We start from the raw sequence: 25,934 nt of genomic DNA, 5'->3' as shown, positions 1-25,934 counted from the left end.
AATATACTTTAATAGACATTTTGTACAGCAATATATTAAAAGCTTATTAAAGTTTCTAAAAAGGTCTAAAATTAGATCATGCAATAACCTTGTAACAGATTTATCGTTATACGTTTATTTGGGTGCCTACGTTTGTTTTATCTTAGTTTCTTTTCGTTTTTGTATGTCACATATTCTTGACCTTGTATTGCGCAAGTCCCGCCTATACTGTTTGTTTTTTAATTTCGCGCAAAGCTACAAAGGGCTATCTGCGCTAGCCTTCCCTAATTTAGAAATGTAAGACTAGAGAGAAGGCAGCTAGTCATTACCACAAACCACCAACTCTTGGGCTACTCTTTTACCAACGAATAGTTGAGTTGACCATCACATTATAACTCTCTCACGGCTGAAAGGACGAATATGGCTGATGTGACGAGGATTCGAATCCGCAAACCTCAGATTACGAATCGAGCGCCTTAACCACCTGGCCATGCTGGACCCCTGCCTGTTCTCGAAACTTATGGAAAGTTCTTGAAAACGAAAGCAACAATATTTGTTTACAAAACGCGCTAGAATATTGTTGCAAGCGAACTTTGATAAAGGTTCTACAAATTCGCGTGATTCGAATAAAAACAACGCGCCAAGAGAAGAGATTATTACTGGACAGCTACAATCAGTGTGCTACAGGCCTAGGAAGCTATAATTGTCATTAGCGTCTATTAATTGGAAAACTACAGATTTGGTCCAGGAACGTTTATAGATTTCGAACATTACAAACCGTTCAACTTCAGTGAATAACTTAGAACGTTAGTGTTTTTATGAGGACATTAAATAATTTCCTCGGTAAGAAGTGAACTTGCAGAGGTGTGAGGCCAATCAGGCTAGCTTGCTTAAGAGAGGTGAAATAGTATCTACTCAGAATTAATTTGTGTGTCGCGGACTGGATCATCGATAAAATATTTAGTTCTAAACCAAATAGAAGACACAATGTTATCTGTAAGTTTGTAAAACTGTTGTATATAAACCATCATTTGTAATAACTGTTAGTAATAATCGCTATTATAAATTGTATTGTTTGTATGTTTGTGCATTAAAATATTTTTGTGTTAAAAAGGAAATCGTGTGTATCAATTATGATGGCAAATAAAATAGATTCAATACATGTTAATAGTGAATTAAGTACTAAATTCAAATTTCAGGTTACTTGAAATAGTTATACGTTAACATAAGTAATTTTATGAATTTAAGGTTCGTCCGAAATAAATTATAATAAGTAACAATGTTTTAAATTTATATACTGATGGTATTAAGCATGGAAAAATGTAGCCCTAACTAAAATAAAGCAAAAAAATGTACACACGTTACACTATTAATATATTTTTTTATCGCATATAAACCGTACTTAATAAAGGTGTAACCAATGTTAGGCCATAGACAAGCGCGCTTATAGATTTCAATGTCTGCGACTGCAGTTCTTTTGTATTATTCTAGAAATCCTGTGATTAAAGAAGTACTGTTCCAATAAAGATACTAAGATGACCTCAAGTGTTTTACGTGTATCTCGTAGTAGGCCCGGCATGGCCAGGTGGTTAAGGCGCTCGACCCAAGACTCTCAGGTTACGTCGCACCAAACATTCTCGCCCTCTCAGCTGTGGGGGCGTTATAATGTGACGGTCAATCCCACTATTCGTTGGTTAAATAGTAGCTTAAGAGTTTGGCAGTAGGTGGTGATAATCTGCTGCTTACACTGTTAAATTAGGGACGGCTAGCGCAGATAATATCCTTATATAGTTTTGCCAAAAATTCAAAAACAAACAAATAATCTCCTATTATCAAAACTATTCATTGTCTTGGCTCCGATGTAGGGGGGTTGGTGTCCCAACTGATCTACGAGCCATAGGATCTAATATTCGAGATGTGAATCTGCTCCTTGCTTTTAGATACATGTTTATTACTGTTTCATGGTTACTGAATACAATTTAAAGAAATTAATTTATAATTATACACTTTAGATCTGAAGCTTAAACTGCTCTTTGCCAGAAAAATTTTGAAATTCACAGGTCAGGGATTCGAACTCATGTCGACAGAAATGAAATTTTCAATCGTGAGAAGTTACGTGATAATTCTGCCGCTGTCCTTTTAAAAGCTTCGAATACTTTAAATATTTCTCAAGTTTATGTAATTTTTTTTACTTATCTCCTAAATGGCGACTGAAGAGGGTTTTTTTTCATATATTAAAAATAATTGTATGCTGGTTGTTAGGCTCAGAATGAGTTGTCTGTAGTATGCTGGTTGTTAGGCTCAGAATGAGTTGTCTGTACTTTGTCCACCTCTAATATCGAAATCTCATTTTTAGTGTTGGATCCTTCAAAGTTACCGTCGAACAACGGGAGAGCAAAAACAGCAACTTTAATTTTGTGTTGAAACTACACTGACATTTCTCGGGCATATCCATGTGGTTTGTTTGTTTGTTGTTAATCGAGTACCTGTTCTGTCTCACCACAGATATCGAAGCCCGATTTTCAACGTAGTAAGCTCTCAAATTTACAGCTTAGCCACAAACAAGTCGTGTGTACAGATAAACAAAATCCACAAACAAGTCGTGTGTACAGATAAACAAACTCAAGTCGTGTGTACAGATAAACAAAATCCCGATTGGTGAACTTCGTTTTCATTTCATGTTTTTAAGATTTGTTTTGTGACATTAATATTAATTATTTTATAGTTTTGTTTTCTTATTTTTCACACTAATCAAAATAAAATAAAAATAATACGAATTTTATTCTACCATTTCAGAAGAAATTACTGGAAATGATTACCTATGAGGCGTCGTCTGTATCAAACTACTATTTACCTTCAAAGGTTTTACGTCATGTAGAAATTGACGTTAATAACTTTTGCTGTCGTTTGGAAAGTCTTTTGGTGTCTTTGAATGTTGACCATTGAACGAGCTTTTCATTTTTCTCATTTCTTTTTAACAACGCCTTCTATACAAAAATGAGATGAAAAAGGCAAGTGCTAAAAACGTATTGAAAACAAAACAACATCAGCCTGATAAGGGCTTGCTCCTCTGTATTGAATTACTGTTTGGTTGCTACTTGGCGATATTCTATTGAATATTGATATAACAGTTTGACGCTACTCTATTGGACGTTCAGGAAACTACGTAATGCTGTTCTTTTGCATGCTTATGTAGATACGTAACGTTATTTACTTGTGACAATATCTGTTTGTCTTTTATCAATAACAATGCATTAAGCCATGTCACGATTATTGTGTTGAAGTAACTGTTCGAATTCAGCATTCTTTAATAAAGTGCCATTTATTATGGAATTTGAATTGCTATATGTAGAATTAGCATTATAGAAAGTTATATTGGTTTAAATTGTCCACACAGCCAAACAACGATTATTTGCGCTAGTCGTCCATGGTTTAGCAGTGATAAATGAGAAGAAGGATAGTTACTCAAGGCAACCCACCGGCACCCAATTCTTTTTTCCAACGAAAAGTGGAACTCACTGACACATTATAACGCCCCCACAAGGGACGTTCGGTGTGACGCGGTTTTGAAACCGCGCCCTTCAGATGGCGAGCCCCCTAGCCACCAGGATATGTTTAATTAAAACAAAACTGTGTCAGTGTCTTTACCTGTTGTGCTCTATGGTTCTCGTATGGAATCAGTGTTCTATTTAAGCTTGGGAAGTGAAGACTAGAGCTGGGAAGTAATTGTCCTAACACTGTTTCGTTTTGTCCGTTTGCTTTTATTCGATAAGTGATAACGGTTATTATGTAGTAATTTTATTCTTTAAGAGCATGAAATACATTTTTACACGAAAAATACAAATTACTCAACACACGTATGCGTCAAGTGTCCAATTTTCTGTTTGAAGAGTTCACCGACGGTGGCGCCACCATATACTGATTGGTTGAAATACCCACAGAGACTGTTCTTGGTAGTATCGCCGGTGGATTTGCGCTTTCAGCAGAACCTGGAGACAACACTTGTAGTTCGTCGCTTCGACAAATCAGAAATCCAAGTACACAACAAACGCTAACGATAAGAATACCTAAAACCAGCAGGACTGATCCAACAGTTTCTTCCCCAAAGTCGAAGACGTGCAAAATGGTTCCCATGATTGTGAGCCATAATCCTCCAATGAGAAAACAGACAACACAAGGACATCGAATAACGAATATTCCGAACTTCACGACTCCCCGTCTGCGGTAGATCACAGCGTTAGGAACATCTTTCTTATCCCTTCGTAATGGATAAACAGCAGGGTTGTTGAATGCCTGTTGAAAAACAAAAATGAATCAGACCCTTAAACAATGAACATAATAATCTCAAAGCTTTACACGTGAAGTTCTAATAGTCTTTGGTAGGTGCCAAAAAAAAAAGGAACCTTGTTTAACGATCCTGTGATATGAATACCACGCTGAAACCGAGTTTGTAATTAACATTATTCCAAGAGACGTCGTTAGGCCCATGCCCCGAATCACTAACTAGTGTCTTGAAAAATTATATAAAACCATGTTCGATATCACGCTGAAAAACCAAAAAATTCCACGCCTCCTGGCCCGAATCTTTTAAATACTTATCGACTCCTCTGACTACTCCTGTAGTTATTATCGGTCCAATGATTAGCGTGTAGAATCTAAAGTTTGTGTCCCGTTCCCACAAAAGAAAAGGTGGCTTAGTACTTTGGAAATGTGGATGTAATATAATAGTGATTAACTACCTTATATTCATCTTTTCAGTTCAAAATTAAGTACTACGAACACAAACTGCCCTCTTGTAATTTTACACGAAATTTAATAAAACGAACAAAGAATTCAAAGGTCGCTAATATTGATTCTTCATAATTCACAGCTGGAAACCTCATGAGGGTATATCCATTCTGATTCTGTTGTTTATTCTGGTCCCTTGGAAATAAACAATAAATGTTGCCTTGGAAACAAACAATAAGTATTGCCTTGGAAACACTACATTTTATTACGAAGCAGTTATTTTGCTGCTGCTGTAGAAACTGTGCCTTGACCCTACTTGTAATCCAAATTTTATTACTAATTAGCTACTCTCACTGTACACAATGCAGTGTATACGCTTCATGCATGTAATGTGTTTGATTTAGCACAATGCTGCACCTCGGACTATCTACGATCTGTTCATCGCGAGGAATCGAACCATGGAACATAGCGTTGTAAGTCCGTAAAATTACTGCTGACCCACCGGGTCATTCACTCCCTGTGTTGTAGTAATTTGAAATGATACTGGACCGATAGAAAATTCACACGCGCAAATAAACACATAACGTCTTCAGTTACACTAGCTGTCCGTGTAACTCGACAAGAAACCCTAAATACAATTAATAATAATAATAAACTATTTTTATCAGTTAATAACTTTCATGGTTTGCCTTTCTTAGATTTCTACTAGCTAATACTGTACCAAACCCCCGACAGTGGTCCAGTGGTAAGTTTGAAGGCTTATAACGCTAAAATTCGGATTTTGATACTTGTGATGAGCACATAAGAGATAGATAGACCATTGCGTAGGTTTGTGCTTCACAATAAACAAATTCTAGTTTTATCACCTAGTTCTGTTTATTCTAATTGATATTTTGTTCTCTGTTTGTTTCTGTGCTATTTCTTGTTTTCCTGTTTCCGTTTCTCTCCTCAAATATTGTTTCCTTTTTCCGTTTTTCTTTCTTCAGTTATCATCACTGTTGCGGTTGTCTTAGGGCGAGGCTATACAGTGAGCTATCTCCACTCCCGTAGAGTTTCGAAACCCGAATTTTAGAGTTGTTAAGTCTATAAACTTTTCAGTAAGGAACTTTAATTACCGGTTCTTTTTATCAGCTGTACATAGTTTTTTCAACCCTTATCTTCTACTGAATTTAGTTAATAATGTTTAATTTATTTCACTTTATATTTTATATATGAGTCACACTTTTTCTTTGTACCGTTTAGAAAAGGTACTAATAATATATTGTAGCTTTTCAGCCGAGATTTCCGATATAAATTTTCTAACATGCACGTGCATTGGAAATTTTCATTTTCAGCCTTCATATTTCTCTCAGCTGTTAGTATCCCGGTGGAACAGCGATACGTCTACGGAGTTATAATGCTAAAATCAGGGGTTTGATTCCCATCCGTGGACACAGATGATAGCCCACGGTGGTTTTGCTATTTGAAAACACGCTTTCAGCTGTTATTAGGCAACTGAAATATATCATGAACGTTTCAAGAATGTGTATATTTTTTTTCTTATAGCAAAGCCGTGTCGGGCTATCTGCTGTGTCGAGCGACGAGAATCGTACCCCTGAGTTTAGCGTTGTAAATCTGAAGACTTACGCTTGTAAGCGTTTTCGAAGGCCCTAAAAGAGTTATGAAGAACTGTGTAAAATATTATTTTCCCGATGCCTCAGTTCAAATCTGTAGGCCTAACTTTTCTGACTAGCTTCAATTTATCAACCGGGAACGCTCTCAGACGACCTGGACCGTTTTCACCCCTCTGTTGCCAGATTCTACGACACACACCTGTTGCATAAGAACAACTTCCCTTATCCTATAGGGCGTAACCAAGAGGTTGGCCAGGCGGACTACAGATCCGAGGTTCACGTCCTGTCGCCGTAAAATCGTACTTTAGAGCCGTGACCGCAATATTAGAAAGATGACAAAAACCTGCTATTCGATTAAAGTGGCCTAATAATTGACTTCTTCTTTCAGGTGTATCAGTTCAAATTTAGGAACAGCTAGCACTTTGTGCGCCCTATTTCTATAACTCAGCGGTATATTTTGTGACTTGAAATGCTAAGAATCGGGTTTCGACTGAGTAAAGAAACCCCACTGAATAGCTTTGCACTCAATAACAACAAAACAGTAACCTTTGTTAGCTTTACGTGAATATCTGTTATAGCTATAATAGATTAACACTATAGATGGTACTCCCCAGTGGCACAGCAGTATGTCTGCGGCCCCACACCGCTTAAAACCGAGTTTTGATACTTTTGGTGGACAGAGAATGGATAACCCATTGTGAAGCTTGATGGTTAATTCTAAACAAACAGTATAAACAGTATGAACTTGGAGTTTGTTTGATTTCGCGCAAAGCTACATGAGGGCTATCTGTGCTAGCCATCCCTAATTTAGCAGTGTAAAATTAGAGGGAAGGCAGCTAAATCATCACCACCCACCGCCAACTCTTGGGTTACTCTTTTATCAACGGATAGTGGGACTGACCGTCACATTATTACGCCCCCACAGCTAAAAGGGAGAGCATGTTTGGTGCGATGGAGATTCGAACCCGCGACCCTCAGATTAAAAGGAGTCGAGTGCCTTAACTCACCTGGCCATACCGGGCCAAACTTGGAGTATAAAGGAAGCCAGAAGTATACAGATACACTATGTTTCACCAAGTTTACCTGACGTCTTCACTTGACTGACATACGAACATAGTATATTTATTTAATTCTTACTTCCATTAAGTTCAAAGTTATTATTAATCTAAATTGTTAAGTTAATATTTTCTCGCGTTATCTCACCATAGCTACACATTTATAACAAGTAGCAGTGGAGAAGTATCACTTTCCAACAGCTAGTAGTGTAAAATAATTAAATAACGATCATTAAGAAAACTTGATTCTCGAGAGATTCGAACTTACATCAGCGTTGCACGAGGTAGATATACTGATGGTGATGCACCTTCACATATTTTGTAATTTTCGTTTGTTTGAAGATTCTTCAGGTATGCGCTTGTATTAAAACGAACATAACTTTCTAAACAGGAAGGGCCCGGCATGGCCAAGCGCATAAGGCGTGCGACTCGTAATCCGAGGGTCGCGGGTTCGCGCCCGAGTCGCGCCAAACATGCTCGCCCTTCCAGCCGTGGGGGCGTTATAATGTTACGGTCAATCCCACTATTCGTTGGTAAAAAAGAGTAGCCCAAGAGTTGGCGGTGGGTGGTGATGACTAGCTACCTTTCCTCTAGTCTTACACTGCAAAATTAGGGACGGCTAGCACAGATAGCCCTCGAGTAGCTTTGTGCGAAATTAAAAAACAACAACAACTAAACAGGAGGCTAATTAACGAATAATCAATTAACCCTATTAGACGAGTATTGTAGATTTTCGTAAATTAAGTTTTCATTTCTATTAAGTTACTCTCCATGTTGTTGTTTGTGTGCTGATTATGGAAACGCCCTCAGAAAGAAACATTCTAGAAATCTATATACGAGGTACGTGTTTTTAGGGCTATCATTTGTCTATAGCCGCTTCCTCACAGCATAGGTTGTCAACTGGATTGTGATTAATTTTCTTTCTCTTGGGATGATCTCCAAATAAAACCCCGCTTATAACTCTCCAGATAGGAACTAAATTAAGAAAGCGCGCCTGCTTTCATCAGGTAAACTCGGTTCCTTTGTTCAGTCAACGCACCTTCATTTTCTCACAATACTGGTCCGCTGTAACAATCTGACGTCAACTCGGCCAGAAAAGAATATTATAATCGATAATATGTTCACTCTGGATGCTATATGTTGTTACAGCAATATCACTTTGCGTAAAATAGTATTAATCTATTATGAAAACAAAGAAACAAAGCATGTAGAACAAGGAAATCTCTAACACGTTAAAATTTTCTATATCACTAAAGCAGGCAGACGACATATGATTTGCCTGTACAAGCAACTACTTGATGTTATAAACTCTCCATGGTCAACTTAAATGGTCAGTCAATTCTAAGAGGTTACTGTGGAAAAGTCTGGCTATCCACAAAAGCTATTTTAATAGCTCACAGAAAACTATAAGTTCTAATTCCTTTTAAGTTCGTATCTCCATTAAGAAAATTCAAATCAATTTAAATATTCACGTGCTTTTGTGTAACAGAATAATTTCATTCCAACCAATCAAGGGAGGTTTTGAAATGTTGAACATGTGTAGCACTATTTGAATTTATTTCTATTTTTTAAAGACGTTTTAATATTTGTAATTTAATCCCAAAGTGCATTTAACCAACCTATAAGTTACTATTTGAGAAATATGTACTATAAATAGAAAAAAATGAAAGTTTCAGACTAACAAAAGGAATAACCTATACAATCTAACATTTTGTTAAAATATACTTTAGAATGTCATAAACACCACTATCTTATACACATACACAGAGCGATAGTTTATACAAGCAGTGAAACAGTAATAGAAAACTAGACGTATGAAACGTGATGCTATTGATCGTCTAAGTACAATATCAAACTTTCAACTTTTTCTCAGTGTTAATTTTCTTAGAGTTACCACGTGGCAGTCTTGGTAAAAATACCACCTGCTAATATTAGATAAATTGACTATATACCACACGTGAAAGAACTGGGCGCCTGATAAACTGCCTCTACCGAAACAGAATTTAGAAGATGGATTGAAACTTATAGTATGTCAGTAAAATCGAATATTTTTTACACACACAAGTAACAGAATTGTGAAATAATTATAAAAGATGTCATTGAAAGCAAAAAACCTACCGAAGAACCTAAAGAATATTATCTTTATCCTAGAGAGGAATGAGTTCAGGACAGGTGTTATATAGCACCTAAAGAATATTATCTTTATCCTAGAGAGGAATGAGTTCAGGACAGGTGTTATATAGCACCTAAAGAATATTATCTTTATCCTAGAGAGGAATGAGTTCAGGACAGGTGTTATATAGCACCTAAAGAATATTATCTTTATCCTAGAGAGGAATGAGTTCAGGACAGGTGTTATATAGCACCTAAAGAATATTATCTTTATCCTAGAGAGGAATGAGTTCAGGACAGGTGTTATATAGCACCTAAAGAATATTATCTTTATCTTAGAGAGGAATGAGTTCAGGACAGGTGTTATATAGTACCTAAAGAATATTATCTTTATCCTAGAAAGGAATGAAGACAGGACAAGTGTTGTACAACACCTTGGGAAGATTTTCTTAACCCTAGAGAGAAATGAGCTCAGGAGAAGAGTTACCTAACACCTTGGGAAGATTTTCTTTCTTTCAATGCATCTCTTGTCCTACTTTACGGTTTTCCCATGATGCAGTTCGACTGTGTTTGACTATCTTGCTTAAGTGTGTGTGTGTGTTTTTCTTTATAGCAAAGCCACATCAGGTCATCTTGCTTAAGTCCACTCATGTTGCCAGTTCGTAAATTAGTGACCAATATTACTGCACTTTATTTCTGTAAAGTAAAGCGAGTTGTATAGACAAATTGGCGTATAAGATCAACAATAACATATCAAATGAACAAATAATGTCATTTTAAGTAGAAACAGGTGGTGTCGTGCAGCTATTCCGAAAATTTCAGTCTTGATAAAACAATGAATTCAGAGTTGATGAGGTGGAAACACTATTGACAAACATCGATAGCTATGATCCACTTATAAAACCAAAAGCAAACGAAATATGTCTCTACAAGGCCTCAAAATCAGACGACAGTAATATGGATTTTCGTGTTGATCAATATATATATATATATATATATATAGAAATGAACAAAATCAGATATTAAAATTTTCACAATTTTAAAATATATGCAGGTAATATACGGAAACGTATTATGTCCGAACAAAAAAGTTTCATAAAAGGCTTTTTCAGCTTTTCTTTAAAAAAATGTATATTGTTTGACTACGACAGATAAGATAATCCTTGCCGTAAACTATTTAGCACATTACTTGGGCAATAAAAATTTTTTTGTTCCCGAAATCTGGAAATCCAAAATCACATGAGATTTTACAAACTAACCAAAAGGCAGTATTTAGTGACATTAGAAGCAATGAAATAGTCAAGCAACTGTAAATATCCATAAAACAGTATTAATTAAACTGGAAGTTAAACAGACGAATCAAGAATACCAGTAGATCGTTTTCACAATGTTAAACAAGAAAAAAACAACATAATTTATTCAAAAATTAATGAACGGAATATTTCAAGGGATGAAATGTTTGTTTTGCAACTGAATGGCTTCATATGGATAGTAACTACTAACCCTGAGCCAGTGTTATTTGTCATATGGATAGTAACTACTAACCCTGAGCCAGTGTTATTTGTCATATGGATAGTAACTACTAACCCTGAGCCGGTGTTATTTGTCATATGGATAGTAACTACTAACCCTGAGCCAGTGTTATTTGTAGGACTGCAATAAGTTTAGTTTCTCTTGTTGTGTTTTTGAAAACCCTTTGAAACAAAACTATCTTCAGGTGATAAGCTACGACATCACATATATTTGTTTGTATTGATCCAGAGAATTACTGAACTAGGAAGCGACCCGATTTAGCAACTAAGTTTCATATTGCATGAGCGGAAATTCAGAAAACGTAATGAGAGATTTTTAGAAGAGGTATTGTCTAATCAAGGCGTGGATTCTGAGAAGAACAAAAATATTCTTATTATTATGGATGGTTATTGAACCATTTTATTAGGTTAAAGACAACCTTACCTCATCTATTGGGTTCACATAATGAGAGATGTTGGGTTTTGGGTTTTAAAACATGAAGGAAATAGAGATGATGTGGAAGTCTTAAAATACCACGTGGAACAGTACATCGACTCTTCCAGCACTGCTCAGTTCAAAGAACAGTACAAAATACTCAGTAAGGCTTGGTCTGGAAGCTTCAAGAATTATTTTAATAAGTATCTGAGATCTGACATTCAGCAACGCATGGTTTCCTACTTCTCCAAAGAATATCCTGCATTTTGAGACAAATGAGCGATAAATATGATTAGTGGAAGTAGGAACAAAATGATAAGGAATTAATGTGAATGGGTTCCCTGTTGATGTCATGATCCTATATATTTATTGTACGCAAACATACTTTTTTTATGAAATCTACAAAGCAAACTGTCGCTTGGAGAATACAATTTTGAAAAACATAAAATATGGAAAAGATTCAAAAGATGGAAGAAAATGAAAATACCTTCATTGTTTCCTCTAAATGAAACGGTCAATAGAGTGAAATGTAACAACAGGATAAAATTATGCACTCTTTAGAAACAACAAACAAACAGTTTTCAGACGAGAGAAAAATCCTTTTCTCTCACTATTGTGGAAATGAGCTTTTTCAGTTTAAATATGCTCTTATAAGTGTTTGTGGTGGAAGTCCCCCTAAGGAAAATGTGAATGTGCCAAGATATACTACAAAGGGGACGGTGTCCTAGCGTAGGAAAACGTTATCATAACTACCGTGTTATTTTCCTAGAACAGGGACATGTTATCGTAACTACTGTTTTTGTCCCAGCACAGGGAAATGTTATTATAATTACTGTTGTTTTTTTTGTCCTAGTACAGGGAAATGTTATCATAACCACTATGTTCTTATCTTACCACATGAAATCGCTATCATATTTTTGCAGTGGAAAGACAACAAACACCTTTCCAGATGAGGAGAAAGGACACGAGAGAAGAAATCAGGAAGAAAGAAATCTATACCAATGGACATTTCATCTTGCACCTAATTCTTTTATGTTACTTATGAAGAACATGGTGGTACATCTATACTTCTTGAGCAAGCGACAGTGAAGTTGATGATGACAAAATGCCAAGTAAAAAGACAAAACATGAAGATAAAAAATGATTTTGCCACATGAAAGTCACATATATCTTATTATATCCAGCTATATCTACAACATATGACAAACCAGTAGTTTCGCTTCCTTCGATATCCCCTGATGTATTTGCACTTAACTGGTGAACCGTGTTAGGAAAATTTGAAAGCATTTGTCCTACTAATTTAATTGGTCAGAAGGTAAGATAGTAAAGAATTCAACAATCTCATTAGTCCAAACTCCAAAAACGTCTGTTTATTTTCTACTTATGTTTATATGATTGCAGCAAATGAGAGTTTCCATCGTGTATTATAACACTGTCCGGTAAAAAGATCATCCAGTAAACAGGATGTGGTGCTCATTCAATTGAATACAGGTGCTTTAAGACCTGAATCCCATTAGATTCTCGCTGTAGCAGGTATTTGTTAGAAATAATATTTATTTTTAATCTCATCCATAAGAAAGCAGGTGAAGAAGTAATTGTTTCAGGACTCATTAAAATGTTTGCTTCCTTCTAAACTTTAGCCGAAGGTAACTGCTGTAAATAATATATCTCAATAAAGGAAGAGTTAACACTATGGTTCCTGTATTATAATTTACACAAGTTCTGTTAATGGTTACTTTCTTATGAGTAGCATAAACAACTAGCTTGCATCAAAGACCCTAAGCACTGTTGTTCCCAAGGACAGGGAGGAGATATGGACTTTGAAGGGAAATATTCAGAGACATGATCAAACACGAAAGGCTTTATCCAAGTGTAACATCTCAGTGAATGAGAAAGGCACAGGCTGAAGTTTGCATGAAAACAACTGGACGATATGCAAAGCAAGTGTGTGTATGTGTGGTTTCTGAGCACAATTATACCCAAGGTCTGCAAGTTGCCTGCAGATGTTGGTTCCATCAACAATGTTTGACATCTGCTAACATTAGTTTCATCAACAATGTCCGTTGTCTGCAGATGTTGATTTCATCAGCGATGTGTGATATCTACAGGCAATAGTTTCTTACAAGTACCAAAACTGTATTTAAAACAAATTTAAGACATTATTATTTCCTTATTTGAAAGAAGCATGAAGATATTTTAAATAACATTAACCACACGAGACATCAAAAATATTTTACTTGTAAAATAAATTTGTTTGTTAACTTTAACAGTATAAGGTAAAAAACAAATAAACATCAACACCTCTACATGTTTTGGTGGAAATAATTCCACCATCTTTAGGAGCATAAAATACGAAATACACACACAAAGTTTCTTGTAAACCTACGTACCTGTATAATACCATGTTTTTATGGTAGTGCCATTTACAACAATGATTTCCAAAAAAATTACTTTCATAGTTCTTGGGCCTAAATCTCTGCTTATATTCATTTTGTTTTTAACAGTTTCTAAGGATTCTCTTATCTTTAATTCATCTTATTCAGTTACCGGTTCAAGTATTTTTACATTATCCCCGCTCATCCACCTTTTTTCACAGCATTTTGATGTTCTTTTATTCTAAATTTTTAGTTTCTACTTATATAACTTGTACAACGAGTACATGAAATTTATATATATCACATTTATCCCTTAATTCAATTCAGTTGTATCTTTCAAACCATTAATTATATGACTTAATTTTTATTGAGGCGTAAATATTATTTGGAAATTCATATTTTTCATAAACACATTATCTATTTTTATTGACTATGGTGAAGCATAGGGAAAACATACTTTCTCAACATTCCTATCCCCCCCCCATGTGGCACAGCAATATGTATGTGGACTTGCAACACTAGAAACCGGGTTTCGGTACCCGTGGTAGGCAGAGCACAGATAGTTCATTGTGTAGCTTTGTGCTTAATTCAAAACAACGACACTAACCTCCCTCCCATTTTGTTATCTGCTGTTTAGTACTCCTAAAAATTTGAAAATTTGTTACAATACTTACTATAAATTCTACTTATGATTTTATGTTGATACCGTCTATCAGTCACTACATTAATTCTAACATTAAATCTTCATCATGTGAAATAACATTAAGAGCTTCATAAACAAAAATGGGTACACTCTTTGTGACCATGGTTCACACTACTTTACATGCAGCAGCATGGCGACTGTGAATGGCTTTCTTTATACAAAAATATTTAAACTGTTCAAACAACCCTCATCTTCATCTTACTGTCAATAATTGAAAGCAATGCACGACAAGTTATGTAAACAAATGCTAGCATTAGGCAGTCAAAGAGGACCAATCTGCTTCATGATAATGCTCGACCACACGTTTCTGAAATGACGCTACAAAAGCTCATTGAATTGGACTATGAAACATTACCTCATTCCCCAGACCTGTCGCTCACCGACTACCACTTTTTGAAGCACTGGGCAATATTTAACAGGACAAAAGATTCAACAATAGGGCAGTAGCAGGGATGGCTTTAAAGAATTTTTGAGTCCTAGGACTTCAAAATTTTATCGTCATGGCATAAATAATCTCGTTTCTCTTTGGCAAAAGTGTGTAAATTCACAAGGTTTCTATTTTAATTAATAAAGCTTCTTTTGCCTGGTTTGGTTTTGAATTTCGCGCCAAGCTACACGAGGGCTATCTGCACTAGCCGTTCCTAATTTAGTAGTGTAAGACTAGAGGGAAGGCAGCTAGTCTTCATCACCCACCGCCAACTCTTGGGCTACTCTTTTACCAACGAATAATGGGATTGACCGTCACATTATAATGCTCCCACGGCTGAAATAGCGAGCATGTTTGGTGCGACGGGGATTCGAATCCGCCACTCTCAGATTTCGAGTAGAACGCTTTAACCCACCTGGCCACGCCGGGCCATGCTTCTTTTGCACTTTTTATTTCTTTTTAAAGCTAAAATTTAAAATACGCCATAATTTTTCTAACAATCTAATACTTTACATTCATAAGTAATCTTTTCCTTATTGGCTCTCGTGATTTTGGGTCAGGTCACGGGTCTGGTACGGCAACACAAATGTTGAAAGTACTACCATAGTCTTCTTTTTATCTGATCATAACAACCCAAACCTTTCCGGAAAGTGTGTGTGTGTTTTTTTTTTTTACTTATAGCAAAGCCGCATTGGGTTATCTACTGTGTCCACCGAGGGGAATTAAACTCCTGATTTTAGCGTCATAAATCGGTAAGCTTACCGTTGCTCCAGCGGAGGACGAGGTGTCTGCTGTGTACACTTCATTTGAGCGTTGTAAATCGTTAGACTTGCTGCTATCCCACCGTGGTGAACTTTCCGGAAAAAAACAAACAAACTCGTCTCTTTTTTTTTAATCTACATCAAGATGTTAGAGTGGCTTCTGTGGCAGGTGATAAAAGTGTCAGCAAACGTACGTTAGAAGAATGATAAACATCTCAGTCAGGCCCTTTCAGCCGTGAGGGTGTTATAATGTTACCTTCAATTCCACTATTCGTTGGTAAAAGAGTAGCCCAAAAGTTGGCGGTGAATGATGGTGACTAGCTGCCTTCCCTCTAGTCTTACACTGTTAAATTAGGCGCGGCTAGTGCAGATACCCCTCGTGCAGCTTTGCACAAAACAAACAAACAAACAATATCTGAATAAGATGACCATAATATACTTTTATGCATTTCAAGAAAAATCAGAAACAACTTGGTTAGAGACTTAAAATGCTAAAATCCGGGTTTTGAATCCCCTAGCGGACAGAGCTCGGATAGCCTATTGCACTAAAATAAATAATTTATGAATTGAAATTTTTGAAAGGAAGCATAACAGAGAAAAGATAGATCAGGTTTTTCAGTATGACTGTCGTATTATTTAAATACATCGGTGTAAGTACATAAACATGATCTAGATTCCAGAATGCATAAGAAATGCATTCAGCAGCCTTGAAAATTTACCCTCTCTTTCACCTATGGAAGATACGTTTCACAACAGACCTTGTTACTGTTGTGTTCGTGTTCCAGCTGCTACATATGAAGACGTTTTATATACATATATGTATATATATACACACACACTAATAAAAAATACAGTATTCTCCTCAGAGGAAAACTATTTTTTGATAAATTCAGCCTCCGGTGGGTCAGTAGTAAATATTACGGACTCACAACGCTTAAATTCAGGGTTCGATTTCCCGCGGTGGACAAAGCACAGATCGCTAATTCGTCTAGTTTGGCGCTAAAACAGTACCAACAGTTTACTGATGTGTTCTTTTCAAACAACGTGAAACAGAAGAAGACGCACAAACGTATTTTCTTATTTTCTGATAGTGTTTTTTATTTTCTCTACTGTATTTTTAGTAACACACCCATTCTGAGGCGAAAATAACGAAAACACATCTGATATTATAAACCAGTTCTGTACAAGTATAAGAATATGTATATACAACACAAAAGCAATGAAAGGCATTAAAAACAGTACAAATTTCTCTGTCTTACCATGGTTACTGTCCCCTCATCATCTGTCGTTTTAGTTCTGAAACTGACCAGCTAGCTGTTCTCATTACCATTGGTTACTGTGTCAACGTTTCCACGACAACGAAATTTCGCACCTACGTCAAAACGTGTCCTCGTGAAGGTTAGTAAACTGTAATTTGTCCACCTATTGTTCACAGTTTGTTTAATTTTTCCGTCAATTTTATGTATGGCCCGAGAAAGCGCATGCGCTTTGTAAAGCTCTTTTCATGTGGGGTGTGTTTGCATACAGTTAAGTGATCAATAACATTCAGGGTAACAAGTTGACATACAGTACATCACAAGACGAGTGTTTTATTGGCTCCATCGAAGAGAATGGGCAACCATTTCTCATAAAGACGAGGCCTCCATGATAAATAACCAAGTCTGTATTATCTAGCAATACTGTTAGCATTATGCTCACAATATAGCTAAAAACGTGGACAACTTTACGTATATAATATATATACATTACTCCGTGTGGTCAGTTTGTTATGCATAATATAGCTTAATATGTGGCCAGTTTAATGTATATAATATAGCTAAATATGTTGTCAGCCTTACGTAAACAATGCATCCAAACCTGTGAACAACTTTACGTACATGACGTGGTTAGTTTTATGTACATAATATAGTTAAATAAGTGGTCAGCCTTATACATAATGTAGCTAAGTATGTGATCAACCTTACGTACATAATATATCTAAATATGTTGACATTTTCATGTAATGATATACTTAAGTTAAAATGATGACAAATGTTTTAGTCTAGTATTTCGTCATTATGAAACAGCAACAATTCAACAAAAGTTGTTCTTAAGAGGTATAAAAAAGATCCCCTGGTGGTAAGTCTAAAAAGTTATAACGCTAAAAATCGAGTTTCGATACTCGCACTAGGAAGAGCACAGATAGTTTATTATGTAGCTTTGCGCTTGCTTAACAAGTAATATGTAAGCAAAAAGCAGATAAAAAGGAACAAACTAAACTAAGTTGAAGACATCATGAAATTGTCTTTCTTTAAAGTTTTGTTCACGTCGATGGCAATGAAACATTAACTCACTTCAACTGTGAAAGGATGCTTTCCTCCAAATCTTTTTTCTCAACTTAACCTAGTCCGCTCGTTTCCGGAGTAAACCTGATATACGGCACATTAAAAACTTTTTTCTTGGCTGCGGTGGTTTTTAGTTTATTTCCCGGTTCAATTTTTAACAGTTGAAAGTGTTTTTAAAACAATTTCAAAAACACTACCTAAGATAATAATAAAGTCGTGATGATAAATACACTGCACTAACCACGTGGGCAAAACTTTTTAGAAATCTAAGAAGAAAGAAGGGGTGGAGAAAGTGTAAGGAATGTAGCGAGAAAATGTTTTACTAAAAAATCCCAAGTAGGGTGGCACGTGCCTTCTCTGCCCCCTTGGTTAAACACGTAGGGTACTAAACCTTACAAAGTTTAGTATTTTTCTTCTTTTACTTTCCAATTCTTCGTTTTATTCTATGATTTACAGAGGAAAAGTGGCTTAGACTACGGCTTAGTTAGCAGTGTTCGAAGATGACGTCATTATTGGTGATGACGTAACTAATTTACAAAGCTAATGTCATAAACAATTTTGTGGTTGAAGCATGCACGAGTTTTTGCCTTCATAGTGTATAAGTTGTATTTTCAATACTCTGATAAATGTTCCGCACAGAAATGAATCGAGTAAATACTTCACTTTATTATTATAATAAATGTCTGATCCGCAAATACAGTGCATTAGTTTCAACTTACTACGCCAGATGGCAGTTAAATCGGACTTAGCACCACGGCAGATGACGGTTAAGTTGGCATTTTACTCACTTCAATCGCAGCTTAAATTAGTAATGTTTCTGAACTTTGTTAAAACCAGTATGATAAACAACAACATATGTGTAGTTAGTAAGTGGATTCATTTGTTGTGGTTTTTGTTGTATTTTTTTATTTTTTGGTGGGGGGTAGTGTGTGTGTGTGTGTGTGTGTTATAACAAAGCTTGTTTGTTTTGAATTTCGCGCAAAGCTACTCGAGATCTATCTACGCTAACCGTCCCTAATTTAGCAGTGTAAGACAAGAGGGAAGGCAACTAGTCATTACCACCCACCACCAACTCTTGGACTACTCTTTTAGCAACAAATAGAGGGATTGACTGTCACATTGTAACGCCCCTATGGCTGATAGGGCGAGAATGTTTGGTACGAGCGGGATTCGAACCAGCGACCCTCAGATTACGAGTCGAATGCCTTAACCCACCTGCCCATGCCGGGCTTTGACTGACTGGATTGTACTTTTTTGCCTCAAGCTTGATTTCGCAAAATTTACTTATTTCAGTTAGCTATGAAACGTAAGGTTATGGTATAATATGGGGCGTGGGTAGTAGTACTTGCCCCGTCATTGTTGAGAGGATAGACGCAAGCATATAAATAACTTTTTAACTTACATTTTCATCTTTCATCACGCAACGGAAGCTTTTTTCATTGTTACTTCCACTCATCCAGTTACGTAAAGAAATAGACTAATTTAGATTTTTGATGTTCTAATGACGTGAAACACTCACTCTCAACTTTGTAGTGTATTATTAGCAATAATGAAAATCAATACCCGAAAATTTTTTTTATCCACAATGCACGTGAAAGACGCGTTTAATTGTGCTTGAGAAAACGACAAATGGCCTATTTCAAATCAATGGTTCTCTGAAAAAGGATATTCAATAGTTGGTGCTGTAGACACTTTTAGAAAATGTTGTCAGGCATGTTTTTAAGACTGTTCTATATTATTATGGATCAGTAACTGTGACGCTATCTATTTATTTTTGTCAGTTCTTTTCCAGATCAGTTCTCCTGATCAAAAAATGTGAAGCACATTTACACAACATACTTTTTTCGAAGATTTTGTTGTTGTCCATGGGTTGTCCACACTCCTTCTAGTGTGAGGAATTGAATCCTGGACTTTTAGAAGTCCGCAAACTTATCTCTACCTCTCACCCATTAGTATAAAAATGAAAGTTGTGTTTCCATCACTTCAAACTCTAAAATTACAATAGAAACAAAACGAAAGTTGTATTTTCACCACTTTTAACTCTAAGATTACATAAGAGACGAAATAAAAGTAGTATTTCCATCACTTTGAACATGAGAGACAAAATGAAAGTTCTATTTCCATGACTTTAAACTAATATTACATAAGAGACAAAATGAAAGTCGTATTTCCATGACTTTAAGCTTTATGGTTACGAAAGAAACAAAATGAGAGTTGTATTTCCACCACTTAATAATAGTACTGTTATAATTTTATTGTCAAATATATTTAAAATGTACTATTGGTATGCAGCTTACTTTTGAAACTCAGATTTTTTATCCCTTGTTTCCCAGGTAGAAGGTTAAAAAAATAGAAATTATGTTTGAAATGTTAATGAGAATATGAATTATATTGTATAATGTTAATCTTTTCACAATTGTCATGGGCCTTAAGAAAGTCATTATGGTGAATACAACTTTATTTGTCTTAAATGATTATACAGAACTAAAATTACCTTATACTCTTGAACATAGTCTAGTTTGCAAGAAGAAATAGGCTTAGCTCTACAGGCCTAGTTTGTAATAAGAATTAGGCTTAACTCCACTGGCTTAATTTGTATGAGGAAATAGACTTAGCGTCACTGGCCTAGCATGTAATAGGAAACAGGATTAGCTCCACTAGCCTTATTTGTAACATAAATCAGGCTCAGTTCCACTGATCTAGTTTATAAAACAGGTTTAGCTCTGCTGGCCTCTGGTTCAATAATGCAACGTCTAGATTTTGGAAAGTGAAAGGACTCGTGATATTAGCAAGTTACAGAGAAGCCAGTAACTGCATTTCACTCCTACTGATTTAAAATCATTCATGCAATGTTTTACATGTCCTTAAAGCTGTTAATATCTGTGAATTGTGTCTGTTTCATGCACGCAATAAAAAGTGATGTGAACATGTATTTTATTCTTTTACAAACACCTTCAAATACAATATTTCGTAATAAAACTTCAAAACCTATTTCTAAAACTGACTCCTTTTCACATGTTTGAAGGCAGTTGTGTAACTGGGTGTAGGAATGTAGAGGGCGTGCTTAGACGTTTAATTATATTTATTAATATAGGTACAAAGGCGTTCTTTTGTGTTGGTTTATTTTGGGCTTGAATTGTTGTATAAATAAGGTTTCTTTAATTTTGCGTTTGTTTATCGCACAATATTCCAAAATTATTGCTTTTCCGTACAGAAATGAAAAGTATAAGAAGGCACGTAGTGAGAAGCACATACATATAAAAGCTGGTGAAAGCAATGCACGAACAAAATTTTCATTATGTGATTATTAGTTTACAGAAAAATAAAAGATGAATTAAAATTTACAACATTTTCAAATACTAACAGTATTGTACTTCTGAAACTAGAGGGAAATGTTAAACATCTATATACTGAAACAAAAGTGCTTCTATAACTAAAGGGAAAAGCTGAGCATCCAGAAACTGAAACTAAGATGCCTCTATAACTAGAGGGAAATGTTGAACATCTATATACTGAAAGGAATCTGCTTTTATTAATAAAGGGAAATGTAAACATCTACAAATTGAAACTATCGTACTAGCTTTAGAGATAAATGGTGAAACTAATATATACTTTGTAATTAGACAAGAGAAATTTTTTTATAATTAAATTTATAGATACAGAGGAGTGCTTGACTTATTCTAAAAATTATATCTAAAGGGCAAATTTTATAGTTGTGGGAAATACTGCGTTCAATTGACGCTGATGGAATGAAAATTAAAAGAGGCTTGAATAAGAAACACTCCTCAGTGGCTTAACGATATGAGGGTATTGTACAGGTAATCAATTGTGTTGCTAGTGAATTACGAATAAACACACAAAGACCAATAAATTCGGTTTCCATGACTTGAATACTAGATGCGCGTCATTAATAGCCCTCTGGTGTGTTCCTTCTTGCAGTGGAAATACTTCATCAAATTAAATGAAACTTATTACAATCTCACAAAATACTATTTGGTTTCTGCTTTTAAAATATCATATGATTTAGTATCTCTGTCATTTTGTGAAATGATTTTAATTTTGTTGTGAAAGAAACGTTGAAAATACTTCTCTTCGTCTCATAATTTCAATTTTTTTATTGTTCATCAGAATGTTTCGATAATTATGTACAGGATGTCCTGAAAAATTCTGAGATATATTGCAAACGTATACCGTGTCAAGATAGTAAGTCACGTTCGTAAGGTTTGTGGTGAACGAATGGCACATATGTGCAGGATTTTTTTACCTATGTGGGGCCCGGTATGGCCAGGTGGTTAAGGCACCTGACTCGTTATCCGAAGGTCGTAGGTTCGAATTCACGTCACACCACACATGCTCGCCCTTTCAGCCGTAGGTGCGTTATAAAGTTACGGCCAATCCCTTTATCCGTTGGTAAAAGGGCAGCCCAAGAGTTGGCGGTGGATGGTGATGACTAGCTGCCTTCCCTCTAGTCTTACACTGCTAAATAAGGGACAGCTAGCGAAGGGAGCCCTCGTGTAGCTTTGCGCGAAATTCAAAACCAAACCATTTTGCCTAAGTGTAATTACGTAAAACGTATGCATTAAATACGGCATTAACAAAATATTGTGACAGAGAAGGCTATGTGATTAACAGAAACCAAACCACTTATTCCATTGTTCAGACAAGATATTAGAGGTGTGGAAAAGGCCCATCAGTTAAGACTTCTATCAAGAAGTGGTACCGAAAATTTCAGAAGTCAAAGAAAGGGGACGCAATGGGTCGATCCCCAATGCAGCGTTGTCGCGAAAAATGATTTCCCTGGACTTTTTTTCCTCTGGGGTTATGCGTTCAGTATTTTCTTATTATAACTGACCTATGAATACCCTACGAGTGGACTGTCCATTCAACAGCTACTGTGATGCTTGGTAAATACATAAAAATGCCCATAACTACTAATAGATACGACTGGTTCCACACCTTGCTTGCTGCGAGTTGTTAAAAAAAAAACATTTCAACTTTAAAACGAATTGCACCCAGAGGTTTGTAGGTCCTTACAACAAAATAACAATCATCATGTGCTATTAAGTATTAATGCACAAGAATTCACAGTTTCGTTTTTATTTTTAAAATGTTTGTAATACCGATTGAATAAGAATGAGAGATAATCACCTAGCCTCTCATGGCTTTACGTCCTGTGTGTAGCGGAAGTAACCCATTATCTCTATGGTCTTGTCTAACATTTACCCACCCCCAAACAAAAAATATCTCGCCTTACGATGCTTGAAAAGTGCCCTTTTTTGCAAATGAGCCCCTTTCCTTTTGATGTCCTCTGCACGGCGCTGTTGTCGTGGTTTAAAGGTGAATTTTACAGAAAAAAGAAAACTTTGCAGTCAAAAGAACTACTCATACTGATTAATTTTGCGGGTTCACATTTTGTATAAAAATATGTGCGAATAAATGAATCATAGAACTTGGTGCAGAAAGAGCCCTTTCCGAGCGGCAATCCGAACGTTTTAGTTTTTACGTTTGCCGCTAGGAAAAGTACTGTGACGTAATAGTTGCTAAACAAACCGCCAACGCCAGTACGTTGAATGTAAGTATACATGGAAAGTGCATACGGAGAAACAGAGGCGGAGTCTGTTTTGACTTTGTGTTCTGAACAGTGTCGAGTAGCACCATATCAATTCGAACCTACTTTGAACGAACCTAGAACAGTTACTTTTGACACAGATCTGACAAGTTCTAGTGATGAGGACAGTTTCACGAGCGAGAGCAGCGGAACTGCGAGTGATATTGATAGCACCCAGGCCGGTTGCGAGTCGGTCATACCTCAAGTGGAAGAATGGTAAGCCTAAGTCATGCCAACAAATATAATCTGTATTATTTCACGTGCAATTTTAAGCATCTCAAAACCTGTCTGGTGTTATAAATTATTGGTATCATAGACTGGGTTTTATTTGTTTATACTTTGCCGACTATGGTAACTAATACTCGGCCCTTCCATAATCATTGTACCAGGTAGTTATGACTCATAACAAAATGAATTTCAATTATACGTCATAATTCTGTCTATAAAATCAAACTAGATATAGCAGTCTAAATAGTTAATTTAATATTTACCATAAATGTATAATTTATATGATATATTCCGTATGTTTGTGCAAGGTGTAGGTGTGGTCTATGCGAGCAGATGCCAACCAGGAAAGAGTGCGTTTGTTGTCGCTCATACGACAAGGTGTCAAACCGATTAAAAGATGAAGAGTGCATTACCCAGACTCGAGGCTTTGATGGAAATTGCCTGAATATCGATGTCTTGGAAGAATCATACTAAGAACTTGTTGACCAGTAACCATGTTATCATAAAACAAACAAAGTAATAATATCAAGACAAAAAATAGTCTCACAAAGTATGTAATCCGAGAAAAGCACCGATAGATTTACATAAAACACCAGCACTGAAAGGAACAAAATGGTCGGCGCGCAACGAAGCGTGTTTAGCAACTATTACGTCATAATTGTAAAACGTCACGGAAACAGCCGAATCGACCTAGAGGAACTTGAGTTCGAGGACCCGCATATTTTGTTGCATTTTTTACTCATAAACTAAAGTGTTTACAAATATGGCAACCACACAGGAATTATACCTAACCAAAGTACAGTTTCTAAGGCAATTATTAAATTTGTTGAAAAATCACCTTTAAGTTATAATGTATCAAATAATTGACGTTCACCCTGTATTTAGTCAATTCTAAATTAATATTTAAAATATGTATTTCTGACTATAAATCTCGAAAAACAAAACAAAACAGACAAATATTTACCGGTACTTTAGAATATTACCTTTCAAAACGGCCTCATTCTCTACTGTTCTTAGATTCAAAATACGTCACTTGCTGCTTTCTTCGTAACCTTGCAGTACTTTTATTTTTTCAATTGATACTTCGATACGTTTTAGAAACTTTGAAGTCCATGTTTTTAAAATTGGCCCTTTCGCGAACTTTTCCGAGATTTTTCAGTGTATAGTTTCTATAAACTAAGTTGAATGTGTTGTAATTTTAACACAAAAGAACGAAAATAACTTAATCTCCTATTGTTTAAACGCCCTCCGCTAGTATAGCGGTATGTCTCCGGATTTACACCGCTAAAATCAGGGGTTCGATTCCCCTCGGTGGGCTGAGCAGATAGCCCGATGTGGCTTCGCTATAAGAAAAACACACCTATTTTTAATCTAAATTCCACCACGAATAACAGTTTTGCTTGTTAAGTTTAAATGGATTTATGTTTGGGCAATGAGAAAAGCAGTTTATAAAAATTCAATTATAAAAGTTTGTGTTTTTAAATAGGAAATCGATCTGAAAAAACAAAAAGGACAGCGTATTCTTGTTTCTCTATCCAACAAAAAATTATTTTTATAGTTAGGCTTCGGAAATCTTAGCTGATTTGATCAAGAACCTGCTCCCTAACTTTAACATTAAACCATGTCTGATCGTAAATTATTTAATTACCACAGAAAACAGGTCCTCTTCTTTAGATCGGCATTTTTTCTACTAAGAACCAAAGAATATTTTCTTGTCCGTCGTTAATAATTACACTGTGTTCATAATTTGTGAAACACCTGAATTCTGTAGTTGACGGTCACACTCCATGCCATCTATTGACGTCAATTTCTACCATTACTAATTTTTAATACTATGTTATATGACATGAAAATTTAAGAAGTCAACATTCTTTAATAGTTAATCGAGTTACCTCCTTTCGTCTGTGCCGACTACATTACACATAGGTGTTATATGACATAATTTTGTACACTGAATATACAGAAAGAAGCAGAAAATATGTCTTATCTCCAAACCATGTTGGACTAACCAAATTTCAGTAATTAATGAATAAATTATTAATACACGTTTTTACGCAACAAAACTACAAGAAAG

At 35.7% G+C, this 25,934-nt stretch overlaps 1 protein-coding gene across 1 annotated transcript in view; it reads right to left on the bottom strand.

The window, feature by feature from the left end:
• Positions 1–3,713: 3,713 nt before the first annotated feature.
• The window catches only part of LOC143240998 (uncharacterized), a 43,750-nt gene continuing 21,529 nt past the window's right edge, over positions 3,714–25,934 (bottom strand). The window contains exon 4 of the mRNA XM_076484393.1: positions 3,714–4,272. Within this exon, the coding sequence (XP_076340508.1) occupies positions 3,844–4,272 (429 nt within the window). The 3' untranslated portion in view covers positions 3,714–3,843. The remainder of the gene's footprint in view (positions 4,273–25,934) is intronic.

This window comes from Tachypleus tridentatus, chromosome 13, assembly GCF_004210375.1.
Source record: "Tachypleus tridentatus isolate NWPU-2018 chromosome 13, ASM421037v1, whole genome shotgun sequence".
Classification (NCBI taxonomy): Eukaryota; Metazoa; Arthropoda; class Merostomata; order Xiphosura; family Limulidae; genus Tachypleus; species Tachypleus tridentatus.
The sequence above is the reverse complement of the archived record's forward strand: the minus strand, read 5'-3'. Positions and strand labels throughout refer to the sequence as shown.